The sequence below is a fragment of the Dipodomys merriami genome, unplaced genomic scaffold, assembly GCF_024711535.1.
Source record: "Dipodomys merriami isolate MVZ:Mamm:240054 unplaced genomic scaffold, mDipMer1.0.p SCAF_19, whole genome shotgun sequence".
NCBI classification, from domain to species: Eukaryota; Metazoa; Chordata; class Mammalia; order Rodentia; family Heteromyidae; genus Dipodomys; species Dipodomys merriami.
In genome coordinates, this window is record NW_027203270.1 from 16,347,189 (window position 1) to 16,363,129 (window position 15,941).

General features: G+C 46.3%; 2 protein-coding genes and 2 non-coding genes across 5 annotated transcripts in view; 1 reads left to right on the top strand and 3 right to left on the bottom strand.

The window, feature by feature from the left end:
- The window catches only part of Tsr1 (TSR1 ribosome maturation factor), a 16,435-nt gene extending 2,397 nt beyond the window's left edge, over window positions 1-14,038 (bottom strand). Inside the window, exons 1-12 of the mRNA XM_070027484.1 lie at window positions 13,921-14,038; window positions 13,640-13,743; window positions 12,683-12,902; window positions 12,315-12,449; window positions 10,801-11,225; window positions 9,907-10,066; window positions 9,307-9,461; window positions 8,861-9,057; window positions 5,282-5,444; window positions 4,710-4,820; window positions 3,734-3,866; window positions 102-218 (exon numbers count right to left, since the gene is read on the bottom strand). Coding sequence (XP_069883585.1) covers window positions 102-218; window positions 3,734-3,866; window positions 4,710-4,820; window positions 5,282-5,444; window positions 8,861-9,057; window positions 9,307-9,461; window positions 9,907-10,066; window positions 10,801-11,225; window positions 12,315-12,449; window positions 12,683-12,902; window positions 13,640-13,743; window positions 13,921-14,017 — 2,017 coding nt within the window. The 5' untranslated portion in view covers window positions 14,018-14,038. The remainder of the gene's footprint in view (window positions 1-101; window positions 219-3,733; window positions 3,867-4,709; window positions 4,821-5,281; window positions 5,445-8,860; window positions 9,058-9,306; window positions 9,462-9,906; window positions 10,067-10,800; window positions 11,226-12,314; window positions 12,450-12,682; window positions 12,903-13,639; window positions 13,744-13,920) is intronic.
- LOC138831197 (small nucleolar RNA SNORD91 family) lies at window positions 3,511-3,603 on the bottom strand. The gene has a single exon (XR_011373147.1). It is a non-coding gene; the product is annotated as a small nucleolar RNA SNORD91 family (small nucleolar RNA).
- On the bottom strand, window positions 4,504-4,597 carry LOC138831198 (small nucleolar RNA SNORD91 family). Its single transcript, XR_011373148.1, has one exon. It is a non-coding gene; the product is annotated as a small nucleolar RNA SNORD91 family (small nucleolar RNA).
- A 1,250-nt stretch (window positions 14,039-15,288) lies between the features above and the next one.
- The window catches only part of Sgsm2 (small G protein signaling modulator 2), a 40,246-nt gene continuing 39,593 nt past the window's right edge, over window positions 15,289-15,941 (top strand). Inside the window, exon 1 of one of the 2 annotated variants that reach the window (XM_070027482.1) lies at window positions 15,289-15,555. In XM_070027482.1, the coding sequence (XP_069883583.1) occupies window positions 15,499-15,555 (57 nt within the window). In that variant the 5' untranslated portion in view covers window positions 15,289-15,498. The remainder of the gene's footprint in view (window positions 15,556-15,941) is intronic. The other variant, XM_070027483.1, reaches the window with a different exon arrangement.

Below are 15,941 nucleotides of genomic sequence, written 5' to 3' on the forward strand. Positions count from 1 at the left end.
CATTGCTAACCTTCTACATACCACGTGACTCCCGAATCTAAACATAGAAAACAGTCATGATGCTACCAAAAAGCCCATTCACCACTGTGAACTCAACTTACCATTACTTTTCTGCTTGAAAAGCAGCACAGATGCAGGAGGGAAAGTGATTGGTGCATACACTGTCACCACTACAGCTGCATCAGCAGTTAGGAATCTCTGAAATTTATGTTTGTCCGCTGCCAAAAGGGTTAAAGAGAAATCACAAACATTTTGAGAAACCATAAACAATCCAAAGGGGCTATATCACTGCTAACTTCTCCCAAACCGAAGGCCTTGTGCATGGCAGGCAAGTGCTCTTTTCCAACCACAACTCTTTTAATATTAAAAAAAAACAAAAAAACAAAACTATCAGCATGTATTATTTGTACAAGGTCAACTGCTAAACCAAAAGCAGCCTTCATTTATTTATTTATTCATTTATTTATTTATTGGTCGTGAGGCCTGAACTCTGGGTTCTGGGCGCTGTCCCTCAGCTCTTCAGCTCAAGGCTAGTACTCTACCACTTGAGCCACAGCACCACTTCCAGCTTTTTATTCTTATGTGGTGCTGAGGAATCGAACCCAGGGCCTCATTCATGCTAGACAAGCACTCTACCACTAAGCTACCTTCCCAGTCTACTTTTATTTCTTTACTTCACTAATTCTCTTTTTTTCCCCCTGCCTCACAGTATGTATGGTGGTATATACCTGTAACCCCACCAATTATAAGGTAGAGACAAGACAATTGTGTTTGAGGACACCCAGGGATTCATAATGAAAAAAAGTTTTTAAAAAGTTGTCTCAATACAACTGAAAGATGTAACTTTTGTCCTATCAATTGGAGCTTTAACTGTATTTAAGTTCTCCAAGTAGGGCACTGGTAGTTCACACCTGTAATCCTAACTACTACATGGGAGGCTCAGATTTGAGCCAGTTAGAAGTCATCTTAGGCAGGAACGCCTGTGAGACTCTTATCTCCAAGTATCCACCAAAAAATTTGGAAATGGAGCTCTGGCTCAAGCGGTAGATTGCTAGTCTTGAGCATAAAAGCTCAGGGACAGGACCCAGGCTCTGAGTTCAAGCCCTAAGACCAGCACCAAAAGAAAAACAAGTTCTCAGGCTGGGAAGCTGGCTCAGTGGTAGAGCGCTCGCCTTGCATGCACGAGGCCCTGGGTTCGATTCCTCAGCACCACATAAACAAAAAAAGCCAGAAATGGTGCTATGGCTCAAGTGGTAGAGCGCTAGCCTTGAGCTGAATTGCTGAGGGACAGCGCCCAGACCCAGAGTTCAGACCCCACGACATGACCCAAAAAAAAAGAAAAACAATTTCTCCAGAGGATTCTGATGCCCAGTGCCCCACCTCATTTAGAAATCAGTGCTTTGCTGACACCCTCTGCTACAACAACACTTAGTGTTGGGCAGGCACTGACCAGTGCTTCAGCCTAGATATAAAGTATTTTAGACTTTGAAGCCACATAGAGGCTGTTTAGTTCAGCCACTGTAACATAAAAGCAGCCAGACAATATATACACCTGGAGATTTTAAAAAGTATATATAAATTGGGGCTGGGAAGGTGACTCAGTGGTAAGAGTGCTTGCCTGGCATGCATGATGCCCTGGGTTCAATTCCTCAGCACCACATAAGCAGAAAAAGCTGGAAGTGTCAATATGGCTCAAATGGTAGAGTGCTAGCTTTAAGCTGAAGAGCTGAGGGACAGTGCCCAGGCCTAGAGTTCAGGCCCCACGACCAAAAACAACAAAAGGTATATATAAATTAGTAGGCAGAAGTGGAGGATTGAAAGACCAGCCTGGGCTATGTAGTGAGACACTGTGCTAAGAATAAACAAATTAACAAACAAATGATGGGCTGGGAAGGTGGCTCAGTGGTAGAGCGCTTGCCTTGCATGCCAGAGGCCCTGGGTTCGATTCCTCAGTACCACATAAGCAAAAAGAAAAAAGCTGGAAGTGGCGCCGTGGCTCAAGTGGTAGAGCGCTAGCCTTGAGCTGAAGAGCTAAGGGACAGTGCCCAGGCCCAGAGTTCAGGCCCCACGACCGTACCCAAAAAAAAAACAAAAACAAACAAATGAAAATTAAAATGGCACACTGCATTCCAATGAACTTTGGTTACAAAAAGAACAAGTTGGACAAATCTGAAAACCTAAAAAATCGCTGGGCACCGTGGCTCATGCCTATAATCCTAGCTACTCAGGAGGCTGAGATCTGAGAATCGTGATTTATTAAAGCCAGACGGGCAGGAAAAGTCCATCAGACTCTCATCTCCAATTAACTCCCAGAAAACCAGAAGTGGTGCTGTGGCTTAACTGGTAGAGTGCTCCCCATGAGCAGAAGAGCTGAAGGACAGTGTGCAGGCCGAGTTCAAGCCCCACAACCAACAAAAAATAAATAAAAATTTAAAAATAAAAAAACCTTTGTCTGCTGAACCTGATCTTAATATACTGAAAAGAAAAATATTTAATAAAAAAAGTCTTTTGGGGGCTGGGAAGGTGGCTCAGTGGTAGAGCGTTTGCCTTGCATGCATGAGGCCCTGGGTTCCATTCCCCAGCACCACATAAGCAAAGAGAAAAAAAAAGCCGGAAGTGGCGCTGTGGCTCAAGTGGTAGAGCGCTAGCCTTGAGCTGAAGAGCTGCGGGACAGCGCCCAGGCCCAGAGTTCAGGCCCCGCGACCAGACACCCCCCCCCAAAATAAAAGTCTTGGATAGCATGATTGGTGAGAATAATAAAAACTATTCAGACTACCAATACTGCCATTATGTCTTCTTCCTGACATTGCTGGAAGCTGAATGAGCTATGGTGATATTCAAAAATGCCAAGTTAAGACAGGCTTGGGTGCCTCACACCTGTAATCCTAGCTACTTAGGAGGCTGAGATCTGAGGATCATGGTTCAAAGCCAACCCAGGCAGGAACGTCCATAAGACTCTTTTTTTTGGGTCTGGTTGTGGGGCCTGAACTCTGGGCCTGGGCGCTGTCCCTCAGCTCTTCAGCTCAAGGCTAGCGCTTGAGCCTTTCCGGCTTTTTTCTTTTTGCTTATGTGGTGCTGAGGAATCGAACCCAGGGCCTCATGCATGCAAGGCAAGCACTCTACCACTGAGACACTTTCCCAGCCCTCCATAAGACTCATCTTCAGCTAACCACCAGAAAACCAGAAGTGGCATTGTGGCTCAAGTGGTAAAACACTCCCCTGAAGCTGAAAAGCTGAGGGACAGTGTCCAGGCACAGAATTCAAGGCCCACAGTCGACAAAAAAAAAAAAAGCCAAGTTAGAGGATAACCTATCTCATAGTATATAGGAGTACAATTACTAAATTACTAAATGCAATCTTACTATTTCTTTACTCAGCTGGAGAGCCACAAAAGTCACCACCCTTTTACTCACTGCCACTGTTATGCCAGACACTATGGTTTCCACACTGACATACCCATTTTTGTAAAGCTACCAACTGATTCAAAACTTACTTGGATACAAGTACTCATGACAGAGAAGTCTCAGCACCACACAAGCTGCATCATTAAGATGCCTCAGACAGGTTCAGACATTTTGAATAAAAACATCATTGACTCCCAAGCCAGAGTACTGAAAACACCTCAAACCCAGACACATAAGAGCTGGAACTTTGTATTCTGCCCTCCATCACTCCCAGTCTCCAAAAAGAAAAATAAGATGGAGGAGAACCGAAAGGCTTCCGCACTACTGACCTGAAGTATGCTGAGAGAATAAAGGTGAGGCTCGGAAGCGCCTGAATCCACAATGGAAGATCAGTTCCTCTTTGGCTTTCACAGGTTCAGTGTTGCCAGGGCTCCGACTGACCACCATGTTCAATACTGACATCTGAGGACCAAGTAAGAAAAAAAGCTTCTAATCTAGGAATACAACAGCCTAACCTGAAAGAAGGCAAAGCAAACAAACATCAGATTCACTCTAAAACTTAAAAGTACTAGTTAATGGTAGAGTGTAGATGATGACACAGAGTAACCCTTTATATCCATCAACAACTGTCATTAGCATGATCAAAGTTCTCATGCACTTGTTAGTTTACCTTCCCATATCTAACATAAAAGAGCTCAACCTCTGTCACAGTGCCTTTCTATTCATCTACACATTATGGCCTTCAAATCCTATTTATTCCAGCCTCTTCCTCAACTCTTACACCACCAACCAAAGGTCAGAGCAGTTGTCTCTACCCTAATGTGCACAATAAGTCATATAGACAAGAGGTCTAAACCTTAAGTATACCTTATATTTTTACTGCTGTTTTTTTGTTGTTGTTGTTGTTGGGTTTGGGCACTGTCCCTCAACTCTTCAGCTCAAGGTTAGCACTCTACCACTTGAGTCACAGCACCACTTCCGATTTTTTCTGCTTATGTGGTGCTGAGAAATTGAACCCAGGGCCTCATCATGCATGAGAGGCAAGCACTCTACCACTGAGCCACATTCCCAGCCTGTTGTTATCTGAAAAACACTCCTATCTTGGAGAAGTCTCAGAACTACACCAAACTGCATCACTGAGATGCTTCAGACAGGTTCAGACATTTTGGGTATAACCATCACTGACTTCTCTGATTCTTTGATCACTAAATTACAAAGCCATAATCTTCATATCCCAATTAGCAAAACATCATGAACAGGTTGGAAAATGTTTTGTGATGCTACTTCCCACAGATACTAATTTACCTTCTGTTCATGAGGGAGCAAAGAAAATGCAATCAAGGGTGCTCCTTGTTTGAAGTATTCAACTACTGAGACAGGGACTTCAGAGACATGAAGTGTGACATACCAGCCGACCTGCCAGCAGGAAACAGATCACAGGTTACTCTTAAAGTCTCAATAATGACAGAACTTTTTTCCAAATGTTAATCTCTCAGACTACATAAAACTAACCTTCCCCCTGAAAGATTCCCTCTCACAGATGCTTCAATTACTCAGATACAAGTCTCTCGGTTAATACAGCTGAGTCAGCTGCAGGCAAGCACAAAACTAAATTAGATACTCATTCTCATGCCAAGAGAAGTAAATTAAAAAAAAGAAAGAAAGAAAAGAAATAATCAAGCGTTAGGGGTTGAAGGTGTGGCTCAGGTGTTAGGGTTCCACCAAAGCAGCAAATACAGAATTCAAGTCCTGGTCTTGGACCACACCCACCCCAACCACCTGCCCCCCCCCAAAAAAAAAGAGCAAGAAAGTAAAAGTGGTAGTATGATCGCAAACACTCACAACTTATAGGACACACAGGAAAGCAGATAAGATACCTCAGCTCCTTCAGCTTCTTTTTCCTCAATCTCTTTAAAGATACGTTTCCTAGTATTAATGAAGTTCTGAAACTGAAAGATCCGAGCATAATCTTGAGGGAGGTTTTCCTTAGGATCCCATGGAGATGTCCGGAAACTCTTGAGGCCTCTATATTTCTGAAAGCTAGAATAGAAATTTCAAATATATGTAAGAAATTTATATGTGCTACATAAGATTCACATTAGGTCTAAAACAGCTAAGGAGCCAGACACTAGTGAATCGTGCCTATAATCCTAGGTACACACTAGGCTAAGACCTAGGGGATGGTGGTTCAAAGACAGTTGGGGCAGAAAAGCCTGTGAGACTCTATCTCCAATTAACCAGCACAATGCCAGCTATGAAAACCAGCTATGAATAAAAAAGCCAAGTGAAAGCAGATCCTGAATTCAACCCCTGGTACTAGTAAACAAAACAAAAAGAACATAAAAAATGAGTCTGGTGCAAGTAACTCAAGCCTGTAATCCTAACTACTCAGGAGGCTGAGATCTGAGGATCTTTATTTAAAGCCAGACCCAGCAAGAAAGTCTATGAGACACTTTTTTTTTTTTAATCAGTCTTGGGGCTTGAACTCGGGGCCTGGGCACTGTCCCTGAGCTTCTTTTTGCTCAAGGTTAGCACTCTACCACTTGAGCCATAGCACAGCACCACTTCCAGCTTTTTCTGTTTATGTGGTACTGAGGAATCAAACCCAGGGCTTCATGCATGCTAACCAAGCACTCTATACTAAGCCACATTCCCAGCCCCCATGAGACTAATCTTCAATTAGCTGTAGTTCAAGTGATAGAGCAAGAAAAGGCTCAGGGACAAAGACAGGCACCAAAACCAACCAACCACCAAACAACAACAAAAACACCACCATCTAAGGCTCTAGGCTTAAAAAAAAAAAACTAAACTAGGGCCAGGCGCGGGTGGCTCATGCCTGTAATCCTAGCTACTCAAGAAGCTAAGATCTGAGGATTGGGGTTCAAAGCCTACCCAGGCAGAAAAATCTATGAGACTCTTATCTCCCATTAACCACCAGAAAACAGGAAGTCGAGCTGTGGCTCAAGTAGTACAGCACTAACCTTGAGCTAAAGAGCTCAGGGACAGCGTTCAAGCCCAGAGTTCAAGCCCCACGATCGACCAAAAACAAAAATTGAGCTAGGCATAGATATGGCTTGGTAGTAAAGGCCTTGGGTTCAGGCCCCAAGGACACTCTCCATTTCCCCCCCAAAAAAAACAAAAACAAACACGAGTACAATAATATATATTTGTAATCCTAGCATTCACAGTGCTAACAAGACAGAATGTACCAGGACAGCCTGAGCTACAGAGCCATAACCTGTCTCAAAACAGGAGCTGGGAAGGTGGCTCAGTGGTAGAGCGCTTGCCTTGCATGCCTGAGGCCCTGGGTTCGATTCCTTAGCACCACATAAGCAAAAAAGAAAAAAGCCGGAAGTGGCGCTGTGGCTCAAATGGTAGAGCTCTACCCTTGAGCTGAAGAGCTGAGGGACAGCGCTCAGGACCAGAGTTCAGGCCCCACGATCGGACCCCAAAAAAAAAAAAAAAAAAAAAACAATAGGGAAAGTCAGGTGCCAGTAGCTCATGCCTATAATCTTAGCTACTCAGAAGGCTAAGACTTGAGGATCAAAGTTCCAAACCAGCCTATTTTATCTCTAATTAATTACCAAAAAAGTAGAGCCAGTGCCTGTGGCTCACGCCTGTAATCCTAGCTACTCAAGAGGTTGAGATCTGAGGATTGAGGTTCAAAGCCAGCCCAAGCAGGAAAGTCCGTGAGACTGTTATCTCCAATAAACCACTAGAAAACCGGAAGTGGCCCTGTAGCTCAAGTGGTAGAGCACTGGCCTTGAGCTGAAAAGCTGAGGTATAGAGCCAAAGTCCAGAGTTCAAGCCCCATGACCGACCAAAAAAAAAAAAAAAAAAAAAGCCAGAAGTGGAGTAGCCTTGAGCAAAAAAAGCTCAAGAACAGTGCCCAGGCCAAGAACAGTGCCCAGGCTGACTTCAACCAAAAACAAAACAAAGACCCCAAAGAGGATCAGGCATAGTAGATAATGCCTATAATCCCAGCTACTCAGAAAGTGAGAAACAGAAGAATCCTCAAGGGCCAAAGAATCTTCATGGGCCAAATGGCTTAAGGTTAACCCAAGCAAAATCAGTTCCTAAGATCCCATCTCGTCTGTACATCATCACCCTTAACGTAAGGTCAGGCACAGATGCAGGTACAACTGTTGTCTGAGGCCAACCGAGGTAAAAACAGGAAACCTTATTTGAAAAATAACTGAAGCCGGGAGCCGGTGGCTCACGCCTGTAATCCTAGCTACTCAGGATGCTGAGATCTGAGGATCGCGGTTCAAAGCCAGCCCGGGCAGGAGAGACCGTGAGACTATCTCCAATAAACCACCAGAAAACCGGAAGTGGCGCTGTAGCTCAAGTGGTAGAGCGCTCGCCTTGAGCTGAAGAGCTGAGGGACAGCGCCCAGGCCCAGAGTTCAAGCCCCACGGCTGACCAAAAAAAAAAAAAGAAAAGAAAAATAACTGAAAAAGAAAAAAGGCCAGGAATGTAGTTTAAATGATAGGGCACTTGCCTACCCGAAAGGAAAACAGGAAAGAGATGATGATAAGAAAGAAAAGGGGAAAGGAATTCTAATTGTCATTTCTCAAAAAAAAAAAAAAAATCTAATCTAGCATAAACAAAATAAACCTTTCCTCTTCACAAAACAGAAAAAAAAATCTAACTCTAGAATTCATACTCTAGAAATAACTTGTAACAAGTATTTCAGAACCAAACCCAAACTTCTTACTGGGGATAAAGTATTTAGAGTGGCATCCTGGTGCCTGACAGGGAATGGCTTTAACCAGACAAACTACATCTTTGGCAATAGCCTTAACCACTTAATATCCAACATTACTCACTGGCTTCAGACCCCAATTCAGAACAGACAAGATCATCTTTCATGCCTTTACTTTGTTGTCCTGCTACACGTCTCCCAAATCTACAAACATTATACTTCAACTGAGTATTAGCTTCTGTTGTCATCGCTTCTGCTTGTCATCTCAAGAGGCTAAGATCTGAGGATCAAGGTTCAAAGCCACCTGGGCAGACAAATCTGTGAAAATCTTATCTCCAGTTAACCAGGAAAAGGCTGAGAGTGTAGTTGGATGCCAGTGGCTCAAGAGTGTAATCCTATTCAGGAGGCTGAGATTTGAAGCTACCCAGCATGAAAGTCCATGAGACTCTTACCGTCAATAAACTATTCAGAAAAAGCCAGCGGTAGAGCTGAGTCTCAAACGGTATAGTACTATCCCTGAGCAAAAGAAGCTCAGGAACAGTACCCAGGCCCTGAGTTCAAGCATCAAGAATTGAGTAATCATATAATACTAGTCTTTACCACAAATCATATATTAATTTCCCTTTCTGACACAGAATATTAACCCTTCAGGAGCAAACACAACATCTTTCTCTCTTTCTATTATAACATGGTTCTGAGCCATAGTTTTTAAATAAAAACTTATTATTTCACTTGAGAATTATGGACGAACCGCACTCTGGCAGCCACATCACGGGGGGTATCCATTTCATCAGGAAACATCTCTTCTAATCTTTCTTGTTTATATTTCTCCAGCATTTTTTCCTCAGCCTCTTCATCCACTTTCTCATCATACAGATCATCACGCACAGACTCCCCTGTTGTCATCGTTTCACATTCCTCCTCATCTTCCTCTTCAGGACTCTCAACCTATAAAAGGACTGCAGTTATCTCACAAGAAATCCATCCACCTCTACCCCAAAGCCAGTAAGCTAATTTCCCTGGACACCTAACTAACCAATAATCTTCATCTCTATTCTAACAGTGATTAAGTCATTAAAAAAAAATCTCATTCCTTGTGATCAGTCATTACTAAGAAAATGACTGCAATGTCAAGATTGCACACCACCTAGTACTGAGCACTGTATATATAAGTGATCTAATGATCCATTTCCTTACCTGAGAGTCTTCTTCCATAAAATCCTCATGTTCCATGTCATACTCATCTCCTTCCCCATCACTTCCATCAACTTCATCCAAAATCCATTCAGCTTGGTAACTGGATGTTCCTTTGGGAACCTTCTTTACCACCTTAGAACTTTGCTTCACAGAATCTGTAAAAGCCAAAACAAGTTATAAACCTCCCAACAAATTATGGACCTCCTTTGCCCTGGGTCTTCTTAACTCCAGAAGATGCTGGACACTTCTGTCAACATATGTACACATTAGCAGACAGGTAAGTAGAGCAGACTTTCAAATTTAACTCAACTGCCTCACAATTAGCAATACCTACACAGCTAAGTTGTTTCAGTACATCTACAGTTGTTTATCTGTTCATTATAAAATAATGCAATGTTAAGAAATGGAACAAAGTTGCATCCACTGTTTGCTTAGTGCAATCTACAGCATTTGGGGATACGGGAAATGACAGAACTTCAATGTTATTCTCATCCTATTCTACCCTACATAGGGTGTGAGCAGCTACCCTATAAGCAACTAGACAAAAATCCACAATTCCAGGTCAGATAAATAACAAAGAAGTCTGTTACTACTACCAACCATCTGCCTCATTCAGTTCCTCCTCAGTGGGCCAGGTCTGCTCCCCTTCCATTGGATCTGGGATGACCTCTGCTTGCAAAGATTCCTGTTTATTGGGGTCTGCCTTCATTAGGATCTTAAGATCTTCTTCCATATTAACCACAGCATCTACAGCACAAATCTGAAAAACAAAAGCAGGTCTAGCCAGTCAAACATTAACCAAAAGTGTACTTAAACACAGCAAGCAGTAAGATTCAGAAACCTATCGGTCCTTATGCAGACAAATCAAAACATAACCAAGGATATTTTCAAATGGCTGTTTCCATGTCAAATGGCATCTTAACTCTACAATTCTGCTTAGCTCTTGAGGCCTTTCATAATCTTATCCCTACTGTACCTATTTCTCATTCCTATCAAGCTGTTGTCTCCATTCTTTCACCTCTGTTTTAACTTAAGCCACACTCATCCTACTCCACATTTAGCTGATTTTCTTTCTGCTTTGCCTGTCTATTTCCTCAGCTTCTACAGTAGGTCCATATGATAACCTAACTTCAACTTTTACTTCACTGGCATTTGCTCTTTTTTTCTAATCCAACTAAGTTCTTTGAGGAGTGATCACATACTGGGTCCCCTTCTATAAACTCAGTCAACTGTGTGCAGGACAGCTAGAAAGTAATATATATAATTGATGAACATACTTGTGACTATTGCCCTGCTTTTCCTCCTCACTGGCATGTGGACTATCTTTTCTGGATTTAAATTTCCATCATGTGCCAACTTGCACATAAATCCATAATACAGGTTGAGTGGTAAAATGGTTGTCTAGCATTCATGAGATACTAGGTTTGATCTTCAGCATTGAAAGGGGGGCGGGGGAACAAAAAGAAAAACAAAATACAAAAGCATCAATCTCACCTCCATTGCCATGCTTGAGTCCTTCTGGGACTTATTCACTCTAGTATTTAAGGGGAAAGGATCCATGGGAGCATCTATCTGTTTCATTTGAAAGTCTCCATATCCAACAATATGCAGCAAGCTATTTACATTCAGAGTCCTCCCACGAACATAACCCGAGATTTTCAAGGTGCCCACAGAGTTATTTTCTTCACTAGGCACAAAATCAGCAGCATGGGCAAACAGGTAGGCCCTCCGATCTCGAAAAGCAAGATGCCGTTGCTTTTGGTTAGCCAACTGTCTAAGCAGCATGCTTGCCTCCTGTTGGGTGTCTAACAAGAGTAGTTTGTCATCAGGAAAGCGCTTCTCCACTACTTTATTTAGCTTCTTTTTGGCATCTATTTGTTTCTTCAGTGGGAGGCCAGAAACCCCCTGGACAGCTAGTGCTGAAAGCAAAAGAGAGGGTTTTGTAACTTACTGCTTTATTACATGAAAATCCTCTTGCAGTTCAAATAAGCCAACAGGTATGTGAACCCAGACATCACTGAGAAAGTCAACCCTTGGCCACCCTAAAGAAATGTCACAATGCATGGTACCGCTGGCTCATGCCTGTAATCCTAGCTACTCAGGAGGCTGAGATCCGAGGATCGAGGTTCAAAGCCAGCCCGGGCAGGAAAGACTGTGAGACTCCTATCTCCAATAAACCACTAGAAAACCGGAAGTGGTGCTGTAGCTCAAGTGGTAGAGCGCTCGCCTTGAGCTGAAGAGCACAGGGACAGTGCCCAAGCCGAGTTCAAGCTCCACCATCAAAAAAAAGAAAAAGAAAAAGAAAAAGAAAAAGAAAGAAAGAAAGAAATGGCACAATGATGCTGGCATTGGTGGCTCATGACTATAATTCTAGCTACTCAGAAGACTAAGATCTGAGGATAGCACTTCAAAGCCAGCCCAGGCAGAAAGTGACTCCTGTGATAGAGCACTAGCCTTGAGCAAAAAAGCCCTGGATCTGAGTTCAAGTCCCAGGACTCACACTCGAGCACGCACGCACACACACACACACACACACACACACACACACACACACGAAAGAAGGGGGTTGGCAAGGTGGCTCAGTGGTAGAGCGCTTGCCTTGCATGCCAGAGGCCCTTGGTTTGATTCCTCAGCACCACATAAGCAAAAAGAAAAAAGCCGGAAGTGGAGCTGTGGCTCAAATGGTAGAGCGCTAGCCTTGAGCTGAAGAGCTGAGGGACAGTGCCCAGGCCCAGAGTTCAAGCCCCACTACTGACCAAAAAAAAATGTCACAACAAAACTTCACATTCTTCTTCCTCTTGGCAAATGTCAACTCAGAAATAAAATAGCACCTTAACTGACAATTCGTAAGTGATCAAATTTAATGTCTGCATATACATTCTACCAGCAATATAATCCATCATATATATTCCTGAATCAAATGCCAAGCTAAGTGCTTCAACAGCTATAGGTATACAATGAACAATTATTTACTTTTTTCCTAGCCACCAATATGCCAACTCACTTACTGTAGGTAGGAAGGCCCTGAGCAAAGAGGCAGGAAAGGCAGTAATCTCCAGTGCTGTCCCAAGCTTCTAGTGGATCAAGGAGAAACAGGATGGTATCAGCCACTTTAGCCAGGTCTAACACAGTGTGCAGATCGCCTGGAGATAGAAGACACAGAAGAGGTACAGAACATTATTCTCAGCAAATATTACCGAGCCCTCTGAAGGCTGTGATAAAAGGGTCATCAGTTCAAGGTCAGCAGAGTGGCAACTTGCCTACTATGGGAAAGACCCTGTGTTTGAATATCAGCACCACCAAAGTTTAAAAAAAAAAAAAAAGGAAAGAAATTAAAGCTATTTAAATTTAACAGGAGAATATTATACGCTCTAACCTGGCTTTGCAAATGTGAAAAACCACCGATGTTTCAATTGTGGGCACAGTAGCATAAAGCTGTGAGTGTTTCCACATTCATTCAAGCATACTGTTCCCAAGTCTCCATCCTGAAGCAGTCCCAAGACCTCAGGCAGGGAAATCCTGTTGTGCAGAGGCACCACCAGCACCTGATGGGGAGGCCCATCCTTGCTGCCCAAATGTCTCTTCTCTGCCAGAACCTGAGAAAAGAAATAGTCAAAAAACTGTGCTCCAGTATTGCATTTCCAACAGTACTGTCAGCGGCAGCCTGGTACCAGCATCCTTGCCACAGGCTGCCAAGTATGGGGGAAAGCCTGCAGGTCATCTCAGACTCTAACAGAATCTACACCAAGGCTGGGAATGTGGCTTGGTGGTAGGAGTGCCTGCCTAACATGTACCACATAAACAGAGAAAGCCAGAAGTGGCACTGTGGCTCAAGTGGTAGAGTGCTAGCCTTGAGCACAAGAAGCTCGGGGACAATGTCCAGGCCCTTAGTTCAAGCCCCAGGACTGGCAGAAGAAAAAAAAAAAAAAACAGAACAACAACAAAAAAAAGAATGCAAACCAGAGCTGGGCACCGAGCTTGCCTATAATCCTAGCTACTCAGGATCTAAGGATGGCAGTTAGAAGCCAGCCCGGGCTGAGAAGTCCCCAAGAGCCAATTAACCACTCAAAAAACGGGAAGTGGAGCCATGGCTAAAAGTAGTACAGAGCTAGCCTAGGGCTAAAGAGCTCAAGGAAAGCACCCAGGCCCTGAGTTCAAGCCCCACAACCGACAAGAAAAAAAAATCTAGACCAGTTAGTAGTGTAGGCCCAACTTGTGTATTGTGTTATTTTCCATCTCTGGCACATCCCAGAGTCCCATTTTCTAGTTCATACCATCATCCTTGTATAATGGTAGTAAATCCGCAGCATGTCCCCAACCCAATTCTCCTTACCGCTTCTTTCTTCTGCTTTCGGAGTTGGTTGGCGCGATGTCTCTGGTCTATTCTGCTCAGCTCTTTTTTCACCTTCTTGCACAGGATTTTCATTTCTAGGCGGCCTGGAGAGGAGACCAGATGGGGCCGTTGTGTCTGGATCGGAAGATAAACAGAGGCCCCCTCTCTAAGCCCACCGCCCCATGGGCCTTTGCCCAGTCCCAGGCCTGACGATAGCAGTGCAGACACAAGGAAAAGCGGTTACCAGTTAAACGGTCCTTCTACCTGCCCTGTCTCCTCACCTTTGCCATCTCGCTGTGCCGACCCTCGACCCCGATGCCGCCCGCCTTTATGAGGCTTATTCTGCTGTTTCAGCGGGCCGGAGCGGTGAGCCGCCATGCCGCCGTCCGCGTGCTCCAAGCCCGCACTACTTCCGGGCCGCGCGGAGTGCTTCCGGCCCCTCCCTCTAGAGGGCCCCTTCCGGGGGGCGGGGCTTCCACGCGTTGTGCTGAGGGCTTTTCAACCCATCTGTCAGTCTCAGTGGAACCGCGGTGGGAACTTTTCAGACGTTGCACTCTGCGGCTGACGACTTTAAAACTCCCCTTGTAGCCGGGCACGGGTGGCTCACGCCTGTAATCCTAGCGACCCAGGAGGCTGAGATCTGAGGATCGTGGTTCCAAGCCAGCCCGGGCAGGAAAATCCGTGAGACTCATCTCCACCAAAAAGCCAGAAGTGGAGCTGTGGCTCAAGTGATGGAGCACAAAAGCTCAGAGACAATGCCCAAGTCTTGGGTTCAAGCCCCAGGACTGGCACCGAAAAGAAAAAGACAAAAGGAGCCGATATACTGCCAACTCCGGCTCTTATTCCGGAAGGGCGGTTTTGTGTCCACTTCTCTTCTTTTTTCTTCCTCTCTCTCTCTTCCCTCCTTCCTCTCTCTCTTTCTTTTTGCACTATTACATGGCAGCACGTAGTAAGATGTTGAATGGAAGGCTACTCGTGCACGAGACGCCTAAGCCCCTCTCACGTAAGATTCGGGCGCGCCGCTCTATATTGACAACAAAAGGCGTTCTTTACTGCTGAGCAGCCTTTTCCTTTCCCAAAATACCCTTTACATTCGAGGGCAAGTCGCAGGGAAGGCGCTTCACTCGCCTCATTAGCTCCATACAAGTTCCCGCCGGTCCTTTACTACAATCGGCACCTCGTTTCTCACAAAGCGGTTACCAGGACCAGACAGGATGTGGAGAGCCCTGCGAAGGGTGTGGGTGTGTTGAGGGGTGGGTGGGGAGGGGGGCCATGACCCTCCTGCCTTCTGGCTCCTCTTCTCCAAAACCAGCAGCTGCCTTCCCACTCAACCGTGGGACTCGGAGGCGACCTGGGACCGGGAGACAACGCTAGCGTCCCCCGTGGGCAGATTCGAGCCATAGTGCCGGACCCGGTCCTCCCAGCTCCGCGGGTGGAATTGAGGCTCAGCCTCAGGGTCCAAGGTCTGGCTGGACCGTGCAGTGCGGGACTGGCTACCGGCGCTCACAATGCGAGTTTGCGCCCTCCCGGAGGGAGCAGGCGCGTTGCCATGACAGCGGCCCCCGGGCCCGCCGCCCCCAGGCGCGCGCAGCCTCCCCGCGCCCCGACCCCCCCCCCGCCCCTCCCGACTGTGGGAAGGGGCCGGGCCTGCCGCCTGACGTCGGTGCGGGGCTCGGAAGATGGCTGCGGAGCCGAGCACCCGGCAGTGGCTGCGGCGGCGGCGGCGGCAGGCGGGGAGGGCGGCGGGAGGGGGCTCCGCCTTGCGCGTGGGGCGCTGAGCTGAAAGGCTCGGAGGTGGCGAGGGCGAGCGGGGGACTCAGGGGGCCATTCGGTGCCGCCTCTCCGCCACCGTCCGCACCATGGGCAGCGCAGAGGACGCAGCCAAAGAGAAACTGCTGTGGAACGTAAAAAAGGAGGTAAAGTCGGGGTGCAGACCCCAGCGCCTGGGCGGGGGGGGACGGCTCGCGCCACGCCCGCGCGGCCCGGGGACCCGGAGGTCCGCACGCACCTTCGGGCTGCGGGCACCTGACGGCCAGGCCTGGGCCGGGCGGGGGCGGGGTCCCGGGGACAGGTGGCACCCCAGGGCTTGTTTGCTTCGCGCTCCCGCAGCTCCCCGCCCTGTGACGGCAGCAGTCCCGGGAGACCGAGGTCGCGGGAGGGGTGGCGGCGGTTTCTGAAGAGCCGGAGCTTTGCCCATTCATTCCCGGTGCCATTGAGGGAGGGGGCGGGCCCCCGCGGGCATCCTGTGCGGGTGATGGGGGGGGGGTGCTTGGATCTCGCTAAGGGCGTCCGACCACCCCCT